Genomic DNA, 16,635 nt, shown 5'->3' on the forward strand with positions numbered 1-16,635 from the left:
GCGGGCGCTGGGTTTGATCCTCAGCACCACATAAAAATAAAATAAAGATGTTGTGTCCACTGAAAAATAAAAAATAAATATTAAAAAAATTTCTCTCTCTCTCTCTTTTTTTTTAGAGAGATAGAGAGAGTCTCTCTCTCTCTCTTTAAAAAATAAAATAAAGATGTTGTGTCCACCGAAAACTAAAAAATTCTCTCTCTCTCTCTCTCTCTTAAAAGAAAAAAAAAAAAGTATTGCCCAGACTGGCTTTGAACTTAAGATCCTCCTGCCTCAGTCTCCCAAATCACTGGCATTATAGACATGCAGCCTCACCTTGCTACTATCTGGATACAGTCAGTGGCTAGGTGTAAGGTTCCACAGGACCCTCACTACGATTGTCCACTCTCACTCTCCTTGCCCTCAAACTGTATCTTGTCTGACTGATTTCCAGAGCCCTCTAATGGGTTCTCAATCTCCAAGTGTCCACACTTAGCTCTTGAGCTCTGGCTGTGTGTCCCTTCCCAGGATAAATTCCTCTGAAGGACTTCTCCAGGTGAGATCTCTTTCTGTCCTCCTGGAATAAGGTGAAGCCCTCAGAGTACATAATAAAATCAGTGCATTTCTGATATACCTAGCCTAATTATCTCATTAGATTAGAAGCCAGCTTGTCACAAGTTATGAAGGATTCATTTCTGTTTTCTGTAAAAATATCAGGATGTCTGTATGGCCTGGCCATTAGTTGATGTTGTAAAGCTGATTGGAATGCCTGCCCGTGCCCTGAACTCACCCAAGTCCGGTTTTCCCTGACCATATAACAACCCTTTCCTAAACTTTAGTGACGCCTCATAAATTCTGGCCCTCCCTGGCCAGACAACGACCCTCTCTGAGTCTCTAAGATCTCCATAAATTCTGATGCCGGGGCCAGCAAAAATGTAAACTTGTGTTATGCTCTTCAGAATGTTGTTATCTGTAAACCCCCCCCCCCATTTTGTGTAACTTTTTGGGCTATAAAACTGGGCCACAAAGAAGCCTCGGGGCTGTCCTTGGCTCCCACGATTTTGAGGGGCAAGGCAGCCCGGCCGGTCGAAATAATAAGCTTGCTTTAATTTGAATTTAATTGGAGTCAGTGGTCTTTTCTTGCGTCGTGGTCTAACATTTTGGAGGCCCCAGCGAGATCAAACTGCAGGACCAGACTGCAATATCAGGCTGCTGGAAATTCTGAAGTCGGACCTTCGCTCCCGGGCTCCGGGCTGGAGAGCCACTCTAGGGGGTGCGCACCTTGAGACGTTCCAAGGCCCCAGGGTGAGCCTTTGGTCCTCGGAGAGCTGGAGTGAACTGCCGCACTAAAACAATTAGCAAGCATCTGGTGGAGGAGGCCTCCATAGGTAAGTGGCGCCTTTATAACATCTGATATCTGGTTAAGGGAGATCTCTTCTGAAGACAGAGAGGTGGCCTGGCGAGGCTCACATATACTCCTGTCCGGACAGTAACGAGAAATCGTTCTGTCTTCTGTTCTGTTCTGTAGGGAATTCCTCTGGAAGGGTAGAGAGGTGCCGACGGGCACGCACGCACTCCTACCCCGGAGCTTTGGCAAGACGTTGCATTGCTCCTCTGTTTTTCTGTTTCGGTGCCGGGTTTGTGTTTCCTTGTGTTTTGTTCTGTGTTCTATATGTTTTTTCTGTCTTTTGTTGTGTGACTTCTGTGGTGAAACTTAAGGAAAGTGGACATCAAAATGGGTAATAAAGCAAGTAAGCCTGATAGCCCTTTGAACTGTGTTTTAAGGAATTTTGATAAACTTTACCCCTCTTTTGTTAAGCAGAGCTATGATTATCCCATCACCAAGAATCGCCTCCGAACTTTCTGTGAGGCAGAATGGCCCACTTTTGGAGTCGGCTGGCCCCCTGAGGGCACCTTTGATCCCCAGGTGGCATGGGCTGTAACTAATACCACTCTTGGCAACCCCGGCCACCCAGATCAAATAGGATATATCCTACCCTGGGCAGAAGCAACAACTAATCCACCCCCTTGGATGAAGGTTTGTATGGTCCGGAATGGACAGGGAGGGCAGGCCCTGATTGTGACCAAAAAAACTTCCCAGGAGCCCTCAATTAAGAGCCCTGTTTTACAGGACGCTCAGGAGGATTTCCTCCTCCCCCCATACACTGGGGCTCCTCTTTATCTCCCTGCTGCTGGTGCGGGAACAATGGAGACAGCTGCAAAAACTGCACCACCGCCTCCCTGCCCCTCCCCTGAGCCGCTGCAACTACCTCATTCCACCACTCCTTCTGCTATCACTTCCCCAAATAAGCCAGCCCCTGTTCCATCCCCTCCTCATACCCGACAGGGTCGCCCCTATGGAAGGCCTGATTCGATCCCCTCCCCAGGCAGACCCGCAGGCACTGTTTCTATTTCTATCCCAGAGGAAGAGGTGACTCCCGCCCCTGTCCTTCCTCTCCGCCAGGTTCCAGAAGGTCGTTACATATATGTACCATTTTCCACAACTGATCTCTACAATTGGAAAAACCAGAATCCCCCGTTTAGTGTGGATCCTAGTTCCCTGATTTCCCTGGTTGATTCTGTCTTTTTTAATCATCTCCCCACCTGGGATGACTGCCAACAGATTCTGCATACCCTTTTCACTACGGAGGAAAGGGAGCGAATCCTGGCAGAAGCAGCTAAAGCGCTGCCTGGAATAAACTCTCTTACGCATGACGAGAAAACGGAAGTAATCAACTTGGCTTTACCTAAAAGAAGACCAGACTGGGATTATGGAACGGCGGAAGGTAGGAGAGCACTCAGCGATTACCACCAGGCTCTATTAGAGGGTCTTAGGAGGGCAGCTCGCAAGCCCACCAATCTTTCTAAAGTAGCAGAGGTGAAACAAAACCCAGACGAATCGCCTTCAGCGTTTCTCGAACGGCTCCTAGAGGCATACCGTCTATATACTCCTATAGATCCTGAGGACCCGACAAATCTGAAGGCGATTAACCTGGCTTTTGTAGCTCAGTCAGCCCCAGACATCCGTAAAAAGATTCAAAAGATAGATGGCTTTGCAGGGAAGAATAGGTCAGAATTATTGGAGATAGCCCAAAAGGTGTTCGAAAACAGAGAGAGCCAGGATGATCTACTGATAAGGAAAGTAAATCGGGCCACAGTAGCTGCACTAAGGTCTCCCGAAGTATTTAATTCCAGACAGATGCAGGCGGCACATGGCAGGGGCAAAAGAAGGACTCCCCTCCAAATAGATCAGTGTGCTTATTGCCGGGAACATGGACACTGGAAAAATCAGTGCCCCCAACGAAATCGAAAAGACTTTCCCCCGCTGCAGACCAGAGCCCCTCAGCCACAACCGGCTCTAACTTTAGAAGAATAGGGGGACCATGGCTCTTTCAAACTAGGCTCCCGAGAGCCAATGGTAACCTTCACAATTGGGAGCCAACCTGTAAATTTCTTGGTGGATACAGGAGCTTCATATTCGGTGTTACAGAAGCCCCTAGGACCCCTCTCTAATGAAACTATGGAAGTACAAGGGGCAACAGGAGAAATTAAAAATTATAGATGGACCACAGATCGGACTGTTGATGTAGGACAAGGAACAGTGACTCACTCTTTCATTGTTATCCCTGAATGCCCTTTCCCATTGCTGGGGCGGGACCTTCTAAGCAAACTTCAGGCAACTATATCATTTTCAGGGGAGATGCCTACACTACAATTGGGGAGTCCTACAAGAGCCTTAACTATAACATGCCCATTAAGTGAGGAATATCTGCTTTCTCAAAATCCTATCCAAGCTTCAGAGGGAAAGTGGAAAAAACTATTAATCCAAGAAATTCCTGCAGTTTGGGCTGAAGATAATCCTCCGGGGTTAGCTAAACATGTGCCACCAGTCGTAGTCCAACTAACCTCTGGGGCTATGCCCATTCGGGTTAGACAATACCCCATTAGCTCTGAAGCCAGAGAAGGTGTCAAAATTCACATCAGACGTCTCCTAAAAGAGGGAATACTAATTAGATGCCAGTCAACCTGGAACACCCCTTTGCTGCCGGTCCAAAAGCCTGGGACTCATGATTACAGACCAGTACAGGACTTAAGAGAAGTAAACAAACGGGTGGAAACTGTACACCCAACCGTCCCAAACCCTTATACCTTGCTCAGTATGTTGCCACCAGAACATACAGTCTACACTGTATTAGATCTGAAAGATGCATTTTTCTCCATTCCTTTGTCAAAACTGAGTCAGCCCATCTTTGCATTTGAATGGACTGACCTGGAACAGGGGATATCAGGACAACTAACCTGGACTCGACTACCTCAAGGATTTAAGAACTCCCCCACCATCTTTGATGAAGCACTCAACAAAGATCTGAGCCTCTTCCGCAGTGAGTACCCCGAGATAACCTTGCTCCAATATGTGGATGATCTTTTACTAGCAGCAAGGGATGAAAGGGACTATTTAAGGGCCACCCAGGGTTTACTGAGAACCTTGGCTCAACTGGGGTACCGAGTCTCCAAAAAGAAAGCACAAATCTGTTCTCCTCGAGTTACTTATCTAGGATATGAACTGAGGGAAGGGAAAAGGCTGCTATCCCAAGCCCGCATAGAGGCCATAATGAAGATCCCAATCCCAACTACTAAAAGGCAAGTTAGGGAGTTCCTGGGGGCAGTTGGGTACTGCCGTCTTTGGATACCTGGATTTGCTGAGATTGCCAAGCCTTTATATACTGCAACTGCAGGGGGCAACTCACCCTTAGTTTGGACTGAAGAAAATGACTTAGCTTTTAAAAATCTAAAAAAGGCCCTGGCACAGGCTCCAGCCCTAACCCTCCCTGATATCTCTAAGCCCTTCCATCTGTATGTTCATGAGAAAAAGGGCATTGCAAAAGGGGTTCTTACCCAAAATCTAGGGCCATGGAAAAGGCCTATTGCCTACATTTCAAAAAGGCTGGATCCAGTAGCGTCAGGATGGCCCCCTTGTTTACGAGCCATAGCGGCTACTGCACTTCTGGTGAAGGAAACAGACAAGCTTACCCTAGGGCAGACTCTAACTGTGACTGCCCCTCATGCAGTGGAAGCTCTATTGAGGGATGCCACAAATCATTGGATGTCAAATGCGCGCCTCACTCAATATCAAGCTCTACTCCTAGATAAAGACAGATTAACCTTCAGTAAATCCCTGGCCATCAATCCAGCAACTCTGCTGCCGGACAGCAATCCAGAGGAGCCAATTCATGACTGTTCAGAGATGCTGGATGTCATCCAAGGTACTCGACTAGACCTGACTGACATTCCTCTCACCATCAGAGACGCAGACCTTTACACCGATGGCAGCAGCTATGTCCGGGATGGAATAAGGTATGCAGGGGCAGCTGTAGTCACAGGTCAAAACGAAGTTATTTGGGCCCAGGCTCTGCCCAGGGGCTCATCAGCCCAGAAAGCAGAAATCATTGCTGTGACACAGGCATTGAGATGGGCAAAAGGAAAACGGGTGAATATCTACACAGACAGCCGTTATGCCTTTGCTACGGCACATGTGCATGGACAAATATATAAACAAAGGGGACTTCTAACCTCAGATGGCAAGACCATCAAAAATAAACAAGAAATTCTTGAACTACTGGAGGCAATTTGGTTACCAGACAAATTGGCTATTATCCACTGGCCTGGACACCGCAAAGACGATAGTCCTCAGACCCAGGGTAACAACCTGGCAGATCAAACAGCCAGGGAAATAGCCCTTGGAGAGCCAAAATACCAAGCTGTCCTAGAACTCTCCAATTATCCAAAATTTCCAGTTAAATTTTGGGAAGAGGCCCCGTCATATACTACAGAAGAAATAAACTCATACTCCTCAATGGGGGCCCAGCAAAACTGTCATGGCTGGTGGACCCTCCCAGATAAAAAAATCTGCATACCTAAGCTACTAGGGAGAAAATGGTTAACTAATCTTCATCAAGCCATGCATTTATCCCCCAAGAAGATGTCAGAATTGATCTCACCCTATGTCTGGCTACCAGGACATCGAGAGATGCTTCAAGATATCTCAAATCGATGCATGACATGTGCACAGGTAAACGCTAAAAGGAACCAACTTCCACAAGGAAACAGAAGTCAAGGTACTGTACCTGGTGAATTTTGGGAACTAGACTTCACTGAAATTAAACCTGGACTATATGGATATAAATACTTGTTAGTCTTTGTTGATACTGTCTCAGGCTGGGTAGAGGCTTTTCCAACCCGGACGGAAACAGCACAAATAGTAGTTAAAAAGCTAATAACTGAGATTGTTCCTAGATTTGGCCTCCCTCTAATTTTGGGGTCTGACAATGGCCCGGCCTTCACGGCCAAATTATCTCGATTGATTTCAAAGGCCCTTAATATAAACTGGAAATTACGCTGTATGTATCATCCTCAAAGCTCAGGGAAAGTAGAAAGGATGAATAGAACATTGAAGGAAACACTGACTAAATTAATTCTTGAGACTGGTGGTAACTGGGTTGATCTCCTGCCTTTTGCCCTGCTGAGGGCCCGTTGTACTCCTTATCGGGAAAAATTTACCCCTTATGAAATAATTTATGGGCGGCCACCGCCTGTGGTTCCCAGAATACATCTAGATCTGCTGGGAGACATTCCAGTCTCAGAGGCACTTAAAGGGTTACAACTAATCATGGATAAGATCTTTCCTCAGGTCCAGGCTGCTCAACCCATCGGACACAGATCGCCTGATCATTCATTCCAGCCTGGAGACGCTGTGCTGATAAGACGGTTAAAAACCAACAGTCTTGAACCCAGGTGGAAAGGCCCTTACATCGTGATTCTCCGCACTCCCACTGCCGTCAAAGTTGCTGGCATTCCTGCATGGATTCACCATTCACAGCTTAAGAAGGCACCTGCAGAACCCACTGGAGGAAAATCAAGCAACCAAAGGTGGAAAGTGACTAAACGTGGACCCTTTAAAATTAAAATTTCTAAGGGTTAATGTTTTGTCATTAACTTCTCATTTTTTCCTTGTCATTGTAAACATTATGCTAATGTTTTTCACTTGTTGTAGTATATATGTATTCTTGGGTTTTAGCTATGCCAGTTTCAACGAGCCTTGCACCCCTTCTGTAACCCAGGTAGGACCTGCCATTGCAGGATCCCCACTAATATTAAATTGCACTTACTCCTGTCAGGATCCAATAATTGGCCCTATCAGATGGTATAAAGATAACCAAGAAGTTTTTAGTCAGGTGTTCAGGGAGGGACCATGGAGAAACCTCACAGATCAGTCCCAAAGAGGTAATATAAACTTTGGAATCTATAAATACTCAGCTCACCCACGAGATTCAGGGCAATATTCCTGTGTTAAGCTTAAAAAGGGAGCCCTGGTGGATACTGTCTATTCAAGTGCCACTTTAAATGTGGATGTTTCTGTGAGCCCCCTAGAGTCTGTAAATAACCAGAACTTCTGGCTACAATTGGCTGTTGATACTATGAACAAAAGTTCCTTCTGCATACAAGAAGGAAGCTCAGTCCATCAATTGTTAGCTAATAATCTTATGGGCCTGTCTATAAAATATGATGACTATGTTAAGGTGACTGGGGATAGAGTTACACAGCAAAACTGGCCTGTGTCTCATACAGAGTCAGCCTTGCCGGCTTCATTAATCGTCCAGAAACATTGTTTATGCATAGACTGCACCCTTCCTCGATCCCCACCAAATTGTTCTATTGAACAATATATCTCCCTACCCAATGGCAAACGACTTCCTACAGGATGGGTTTTTCTCTGTAATAAGACAACCTTCCAAGCGTTGCCTACCAATTTCTCTGGAATCTGCTCTGTTGGGAGGATTTTTCCTTTACTGCCATCCCTGGCAGCTCCCCACCGAGTTATCCGAAGTCTGCCCCCCAATTGCAATGACAATGTAATCCTCCTGGATCCACTAGACGTTGCAATTGCAGCAGCTTTCATTCTACCAGTCCCGGGACTAATGGTAGGAATTCAAAGAGAAATCACTAAATTAGCCTGTAGTTTTAGCAAAACAGCTAACCTTACAGCACAAGTTTTAGCAGAAATTAATCAAGAGATGAAAGAACTCCGAACCTCAGTACTACAAAATAGAGCAGCTACTGACTTTCTGCTACTGAAACATCATTTGGGCTGCCAACAATTCCCAGGCATGTGCTGTTTTAATATTACTGACTATTCTAATGTTATTCAACAACAGATAGATGAAATGAAAAAGGAAATAAACAAGATTCAAATGGACAACTTTTGGCCAGACCTAAAAAACTGGTTTCCATGGTTAACTTCTCTTGCAGGTCCTATAATTTGTATTCTTCTCCTATTAGTTATTGTCCCATGCATTATTAACTATGTGCTCAGGTTTATAGGGCTACAACTCAATTCTGTTATGTACCACCGACAGTATTAACATATGTTGCTGACATTACTGGTTGCTCCCTATCAAAGATTTGAAAGGGACACATCAGAAAAGGGGGGAATGATATACCTAGCCTAATTATCTCATTAGATTAGAAGCCAGCTTGTCACAAGTTATGAAGGATTCATTTCTGTTTTCTGTAAAAATATCAGGATGTCTGTATGGCCTGGCCATTAGTTGATGTTGTAAAGCTGATTGGAATGCCTGCCCGTGCCCTGAACTCACCCAAGTCCGGTTTTCCCTGACCATATAACAACCCTTTCCTAAACTTTAGTGACGCCTCATAAATTCTGGCCCTCCCTGGCCAGACAACGACCCTCTCTGAGTCTCTAAGATCTCCATAAATTCTGATGCCGGGGCCAGCAAAAATGTAAACTTGTGTTATGCTCTTCAGAATGATGTTATCTGTAAACCCCCCCCCCATTTTGTGTAACTTTTTGGGCTATAAAACTGGGCCACAAAGAAGCCTTGGGGCTGTCCTTGGCTCCCACGATTTTGAGGGGCAAGGCAGCCCGGCCGGTCGAAATAATAAGCTTGCTTTAATTTGAATTTAATTGGAGTCAGTGGTCTTTTCTTGCGTCGTGGTCTAACATTTCCTGCTGACATTAATCCAGCAGATTAATGGTAGATTAATCTGGGCTTTTCCCCAGAAGGACTCTTGTTTTCTCACAGGGATAGTTTCCCTAAGATGCCCTCCTGCACTGAAATTCTTGTCCATCCTTCAAGGCCCATCTCTAAACCTTTCAATCTCCTGAAGCTTCTCCTGAGGTCACCAAGTAGCTGATGCCTCCCCTCACCATCCTGATTCTCTCCACTGCACCTGTGGTCTTCCTTTTCTGTTCCAAAAGTCCCCTTTACATCTTTGCCTAAATGCCCCCTCAACACATATTCCAGTTCTGAAGTAGGAACAAATGTGTCTTTGTTGGGTGTTTTCATCTGCTCCCAGAAGTAGATAGAGCTTACATCTGACTTTCATCTAGCACAGTGACATACAGTATGTGTTCCATAAGCAATATTTGTTGATGTGAAGAACTGAATTGTCTCTCACCAAGGTATGATTTCTTATATAGATAACTTAGAAGCATTATTAACATTAATTTCTTAATATGACTCATCATTACTGCCAAGAATGCTTTTTTTCTAGTACTAGGGGTTGAATCCAGGGGTGCTTTGCCACTGAACTACATCCTCAGCTCTTTTTATTTTATTTTGAGATAGGGTCTCAATAAACTGGCAAAGCTGGTCTCAAACTTGTGATCTTCCTGCCTCGGCCTCTTGAATAGCTAGGATTACAGGCATGTGCCACCTCGCCTGGCTTCAAGAAGGTTCTGTATGTACTTCAGTGAGGAAAAAAAAAAACAAAACCTAAAAACTCAAAAGCTACTCACCTGGCTTCCCAGCCATCTTGCAAACCCCACTGTCCAGCTTGCTTTGCATCACACTTGCTAACTGGAATCCCAGGACACAGAAGCCAGAGGTCGTTCAGCATGCAGCCTGCTTGCAGAGCGTGTCCTTACTCTCCCTCTGGATGGACCAGCTACAGGTGCCATGCTAACCTGCAGAAGGAGTCCAACTCCAGGGGAGTCCAGCGACTTAGGCTTCCATGTCCACAAGAAGTTGTCTGGAAAACTGAAGAGCTGCTAAAATGAGGAGCTGAGCTAATTATCCTCACCTGTAGTTCCCAAGCAACAACCCCCTTAGGATCCTGGGTAATAAGATCTGTTCAAACCCACAAGGGAGATATCAGTTGCCTGCTGCCTGCAGCTTCCTAGCTGGTTATGATTCATAGGAAGTCTGCCTTTGGGGAGCCAAGATAAAGCACCCACCAAAGACATATTAGTTCCTACTTGTGTGTCTTCAAGCCCCAAAGATCCCCTAAAAATTCCCCAAGTAAGGACTTTCTGTTACATATGCGTCCACTTCATGTGGAAGAATGTGATATTGAGCTCACACTAGAGACGGCTAACCTGTGAGGAAACAGGAGGTAAGTAAAGGTTAAGTACCCTTATTCAAAATCCTTGGGACTAGGAGAGTTTGGGATTTTTTTTTTTTTTTTTTTTTGGTACCAGGGATTGAACCCAGAGGTGCCTAACCACTGAGCCACACCCAGCCCTTCTCAGCCCTTTATGTGTTTTATTTTGAGTCAGAGTCTGGCTAAATTGCTTAGGGCCTCTATAAGTTGCTGAGGCTGGCTTCAAACTTGAAATCCTTCTGCTTCAGCCTCCTGGGACACTAGGATTAAGGGTGTGTGCCACTGCAACTGGCTGAAATTTGGAATATTTACATATGCATAATGAAATATCATGGGTATAACACCCAAATCTAAACAAGAAATTAATTTATGCTTCACATCCACCTTATGTGCATAGCCTGAAGATAATTTTACACGATATTTTTGGTGTGTTTACATTTTGACTGTGACCCCATAGCATGAGGTCAGATGTGGAATTTTCCACTTGTGGTTCAAAAAGTTTCAGATTTTGGGGCATTTTGGATTTGTCTTTTCAGGTTAGGGAGGTTCCATCTGTACTCTTCACATCCCTTTGATCACTATTGGAGATCTCTCTCTTCAGGTAGCCAACACAAAGCAACTGGAAATTAAAGGTGGATGTTCAGAGTACATCCATAGTCTTCATCATTTGTTGGTTATTGTTACTCTGATATGTGACATGTGGCAAAAAGACCTCTACTCTATCTGTTGGTGTTAGCAATTTGATTCTGTCCAGATCCAGATTTTCAGTTCATAGGATCATAGCTACTCATGAGACTGGTTCATACAATTGCTTGCTTTTTGAAATTAGAGGATTGTTTTGGGTTTCTTTTGTTGTTGTTGTTATTGTTGTTTGTGGTACTGGGGATTGATCCTAGGGGCATTTTAACCTCTGAATCACATCCTCAGCTCTTTTTATTTTTTATTTCAAGATAAGGTCTTGCTTAATTGCTGAGGCTGGCCACGGATTTGTAATCTTCCTGCCTTAGCCTCCCAAACTGCTGGGATGTCAGGCATGTGCCACTGCACCTAGCTAAAGGACATTTTACATAGGCCCACAGTACCTTAGTTGCAGTTCTGCAACTTTAGGGTGTTTTGTCTCTGAAACCAAGTTTGATATCTAAAGCCAAGTGGGGTGGTGCACACCTCTAATCCTAGGGCATAGTATTTAGGAAGCTGTGGCAGGAGGATCACAAGTTCAAGTCCAGAATGCACAGTATAGCAAGACTCTGTCTTGAAATAAAATAAAAAGAGCTGGGGGTGTGGCTCAGTAGTAGAACACTTGTCTAGCACGCATGATGCCCTGGGTTCAATCCCCAGTACTGAAAAAAAAAAAAAAAGAAATTATTTTTGAGGTCCAAACTAATTTGGCAATGAAATCTGACTTATAAAAGTCAATTTATGATATTTATTCTTTTTAGTATAAATAATAAAATAGTTCACTAGGGACATATCTATATGTTTGATTATAGGGTGCCACCCCAGTCTTCCTGGAGGCCTTATGTAATAATATACAGCACGATATTTCTGAAAACTTCAAAATGCCATAACTCATAACCCTAAGGTTTCAAATAAAGGATTATGAACCTGTAAAATCAAACCTGCAGGCAATGAGCAGTTGTCAGTCAGTTATTCACATGTCAAACTGCAGTTGTAGCACTTTCATAAAACAAAGTCTGCTTTCCCTGGCTAAACATACAATATATCTAACCTTTACCCTAATTGCATGCAGCTTCAGCCTTATAGAAACTTTTGCAAAATCATTATACACACCCCCAAATCCTAACACCATGAACTTGCAGTGGTTAGCTTATATTTACAGTGACTGCCCCTCCTTATCAAGAAAATAACCCCGTTTCCTCCTACTGCTCTTCATATCAGTAAGAAAATAAGATTTGCCTAGGGCAAATATCCTCAAGTTCTCTGAAAGTTTCCAGAGAAAACAATTTAGAAGACTGACTAAAAGGAAGACAACATGCTCAATTTCTTCTATGTATTTCTTTTAGTTGGTGAGGGCTTTGACTTTGTGACTCTTGCATGGCGTTACCACATTAAGTTAATCTTTCAAATATCCAGGACAGTCATAAATCATGATTTGGATCTTTCATTGAGCAAGAATAGTTGCAAGATATAAGATAAAGCCAAGCATCCTCACAGGTGTGTGTAGTCCCAGAGATTCAGGGTGCTGAGGCAGGAGGATTGCAAATTCAAGACTAGCTTGGGCAATTTAGGGAAACCCTACCATAATAAAATAATTAAATTAAATGGTGCGCGCATCTGTAATTCTAGAGACTGGGGAGGCTGAGGTGGGAGGACTACAAATTCAGGTCAGCCTCAGCAACTCAGTGAGGTCTTAAGCAATTTAAAATAAAAAAGTTAAAAGTTAAAAAAAAAAAAGGGAGGGCTGGGGATGTGGTTCAAGCGGTAGCACGCTCGCCTGGTATGCGTGCAGCCCGGGTTCGATCCTCAGCACCACATACAAACAAAGATGTTGTGTCTGCCGAAAACTAAAAAAATAAATAAATATTTAAAAAAATTTCCCTCCTCCCTCTCCCCCCCCCTCTCTTAAATAAAAAAAAAAAGGGACTGGGGATATAGCTCAGTGGTGAAGCACCCCTGAGTTTAATACTCAGTACCAAAATGTAAAAAGATAAGTAAAATAATAAAATAAAGTAAAACAGATTGGAAATGCAGCTCAGTGGTAGAGCTGCCCTGGGTTCAACTCCAGTTCTACAAAAGATGTGGGATGCAGAACACCTGAAGTTTTCATGGAAAGTCAAATTTTTAGAATTTAATAAATGGTTAAGGTCTAAAGATATTTCTTTTGACCATGTGGAGGTGTTGACATTTCCCTGTTGCCCTCTGTACTCAGAAGAATGAAATCTACTCAGTAATGTATGACTAATTGCTCACAGGCAAAACATGTATCAACAGGCTAAAGACATTCCACAGGAAACACATGACTCTGTGCTCATATCTGATCAAGAAAAATAGAAAAGGAAATGCAGTAAGGTTCCCAGTCTCATAACCTTTTCTCCTCAAACCCCACATACTCTTTGATATTGTTGGATCCCAGGACAGATTTGAAAATCCCCTGCTTGCTTAAAGCACAGTTGTTAAGCTTGGCACTAAATTGTCTCTTTGTGGATTTGGGTTGGCTTCTTTGCTAAATGAATTACTTCTGGGAGGAATGTGATCTCCTTCCTGCTGGGTTGATGTTTCAGCTATACCAAATCTCCTGTACCAGCCCCCACCTGGGCTATGCGGGGTAGACTTACCTGTTTCTGGAAGCTGGAACGTGCTTTCCTAAACCACGCTCAAAGTTAGTTCCCATGCCTGGCATGGTGGTGCATGCCTGTAATCCCATGGCTCAGGAGGACTGAGAGTTCAAAGCCAGCCTCAGCAATAGTGAGTTGCTAAGCAACTCAGTGGGACCCTGTCTCTAAATAAAATACAAAATAGGGCTGCGGATGTGGTTCATTGGTTGAGTGCCCTCAGTTCAATTGCTGGTAACCCCTCCCCACCAAAAAAAGGTCTGGGAATGTGGTTCAGTGGTTAAGGGGTCAATCCCTGGTACCCCAAACAAACACCTTATTCTCTCACTTCATACAGGCTTCTGCTCAGATGCTCTTGTGTGTCAGAGAGGCCTCCAACTACTCCACCAAAAAGAGATCCACTGGAGAAACTTTGGGACATGGCTGGTGGTGGTGATAGTTGTGAGCCTACTTAAATAGATTGAATCGTACACTGAAAATTGCTCACATGGTAAATCTTATGTACATTTTACTACAATAAAAACCAGAAAGTAAAAGAGCTCTACCCAGCGTGTTTCATCTCACTGGCTTCATCTTCTTACCTAGCACTTCATCAAAACCCAACCCTGGGGGCTGGGGATGTGGCTCAAGCGGTAGTGCGCTCGCCTGGCATGTGTGCGGCCCGGGTTCAATCCTCAGCACCACATATAAACAAAGATGTTGTGTCCACCGAAAACTAAAAAATAAATATTAAAAAATTCTCTCTCTCTCTTAAAAAAAAAAAATCGTCACCATGGCAAAGTCAATATATCAGACTTAAAAAGCCCAGAAAACAAAATCATGTACTCTGAGTTAACACTATCTTAAAAACAAAACAAAACCAAACCCAACACTGTAGATTGACAGACACATCGACTGACCACATCACCCCCCCCACCCCACCCAAAGCAAGCTCAAGGAGATCAAGTGCTGCTGACTTTTGTTTACTCCTGTATCTGCTATGGCTAGAACTGTCCCTCCTGGAACACTGTAGATACTCCTAAAGAATCCCTGAATGAATGAAAACAAGCAAGGCGTTGTGGCACAAAGGTCTCAAAGTTTTGGCTTAACAAGAACAAGGTCCCTCCCCACCCCCAGACAGTGGTGTGCTGGGGGTGCCTCCCTGGCACAGGTTCAGATCATGCGCACATATCTTCCAATTCCATGGTCAGTAATATATTACTGAGACAGGGTTCAAGGACAGTTAGTCAACCTAGATAGTGAATGCCTGGGTTGGAAAGATGGGGGCTGATTATCAAAGAAAAAGAAATGGAATGCTAACTCTTCCAGAACACTTCCCTCCTCTCAACCAGTTACCAACACCTCTGGGGAATCGCTCCTCCCTACACAGGGAGTTGCTCATTAGCATCCCCTGGTGGCCCTTTTCCTGCCTTTTGGGCACACAGGCCAGATAGGAAGAGGAGGTGGCGGGGAGGAAAGGCAACCTGAGATCTATAAAGGGGCAAGATACCTCCCTCCCACGGAACGAGGACCTAATCCTGATTTCCAAGACTGGTATCGATACTGGGACTTAAAATCAGTGGGTGATCAGCCATCCCACTGCCCAGGGAATGAGGGGTGTCCTGGGATTCAGGACTTGGTAACCCTAGGACAATTATTTATACCTGGAAGCTGGAGAAGTCTCCAAATTGGGGCTTTCCCGCCTTAGAGAACTTGTTATTACATATTGACCAGCACAGTATTCAGGTTAGGTTTGAACCTCAGAAGTGCTACACTTTATTTTACATGGGGAATGCAGTTTAGATTACCTAAAGTCATTCCTACAGCTTATCTCAATTTTATGAGAATGCACAGCAGATTCCGGGACAGATAAGATATCTGGGAAGTTGTCTTCTCAATTTAAAAAGGATAAGCCAGCTCAGTGATAGAGTGTTTGCTTTGCATGTGCAAAGGTCCTGGTACAATTCCTAGCATTGGGGGAAAGAATAAATCATGACCCCAGCATTTACAAAGAACTTTAAATTAAACTGGGCATGGGGGCACGTGCCTATAATCCCACCTACTTAAGAATCTGAGGCACAAGGATCCTAAGTTTGAGGCCAGCATGAACAACTTAGCAAGACCCTGATTCAAAAATAAAAAAGGGTTGTGGGTATAAGTTTGTGGTAGAGTGCCCCTGGGTTGAATCTCCAGGACTGAAAAAAAAGGTACGAGATATGCTCTCCTAAAACTTTACAACCTCTTCCAAATCAACAGTATTTACTTTTTTATTTTGCATCACTCAAATCAAAGTCAGTTCCAAATGGATATATAAACTTCTGCTATCTTAGATTGAAACTTAAGTTAGGAAATGCCACCAGTGGCAATCTTTTTTGGGGGGAGGGGGCAGGGAGAACGTCTGTTTATTATGCTGGAGCCCGATTTGTGTCTTGCTCCAAATTCTGCATCCTGTTCCACAGTTTCTCACAATAGTTATAAGCTCTTTTGTGTCAAAAAATTTCTAATCTACATGACCGAAGGTATTTGTAGGGGTTTCTAGTGGGAAGTATGTTTACAGAGGCAAAAATTATAAGGGAAACTGGCTCTTTTCACATGCATTCCACAAATCTGTAGCTTTAAACACAAGGGGTTTTACTTTTCAAAAGGATGAAATCAGCCAGGAGCAGGGGCACAGTGGCGCAAGCCTGTAATCCCAGTGGTTTAGGAGGCTGAAACAGAAGAACTTCGAGTTCAAAGCCAGCCTCAGCAAAAAGCCAGGTGGCAAGCAACAACTTGGTGAAACCCTGTCTCTAAATAAAATACAAAAAAGGGCTGGGGATGTGGCTCGGTGGTCGAGTACCCCTAAATTCAATCTCGGGTACCAAAAAAAAAAAAGATGAAATCAAAATCTTAGATACAGTTCTTTACAATTCAAAAAGTTGGAGATCCATGGTTAATTAATTAAGCTTCCTTAAGAAATTCTCTCAGGGACTTGGGTTGCAGCTCA

General features: G+C 44.0%; 1 protein-coding gene across 1 annotated transcript; it reads left to right on the top strand.

Moving 5' to 3' along the window:
* The first annotated feature begins 4,083 nt into the window (after positions 1–4,083).
* On the top strand, positions 4,084–6,838 carry LOC144254533 (uncharacterized). The gene is made up of 2 exons (XM_077797827.1): positions 4,084–6,092; positions 6,716–6,838. Exons 1-2 carry the CDS (start codon positions 4,136–4,138, stop codon positions 6,760–6,762), a joined length of 2,004 nt encoding a protein of 667 aa, XP_077653953.1. The 5' UTR covers positions 4,084–4,135; the 3' UTR covers positions 6,763–6,838.
* The last annotated feature ends 9,797 nt before the right edge of the window (positions 6,839–16,635 follow it).

This window comes from Urocitellus parryii, chromosome 4, assembly GCF_045843805.1.
Source record: "Urocitellus parryii isolate mUroPar1 chromosome 4, mUroPar1.hap1, whole genome shotgun sequence".
Lineage (NCBI taxonomy): Eukaryota > Metazoa > Chordata > Mammalia > Rodentia > Sciuridae > Urocitellus > Urocitellus parryii.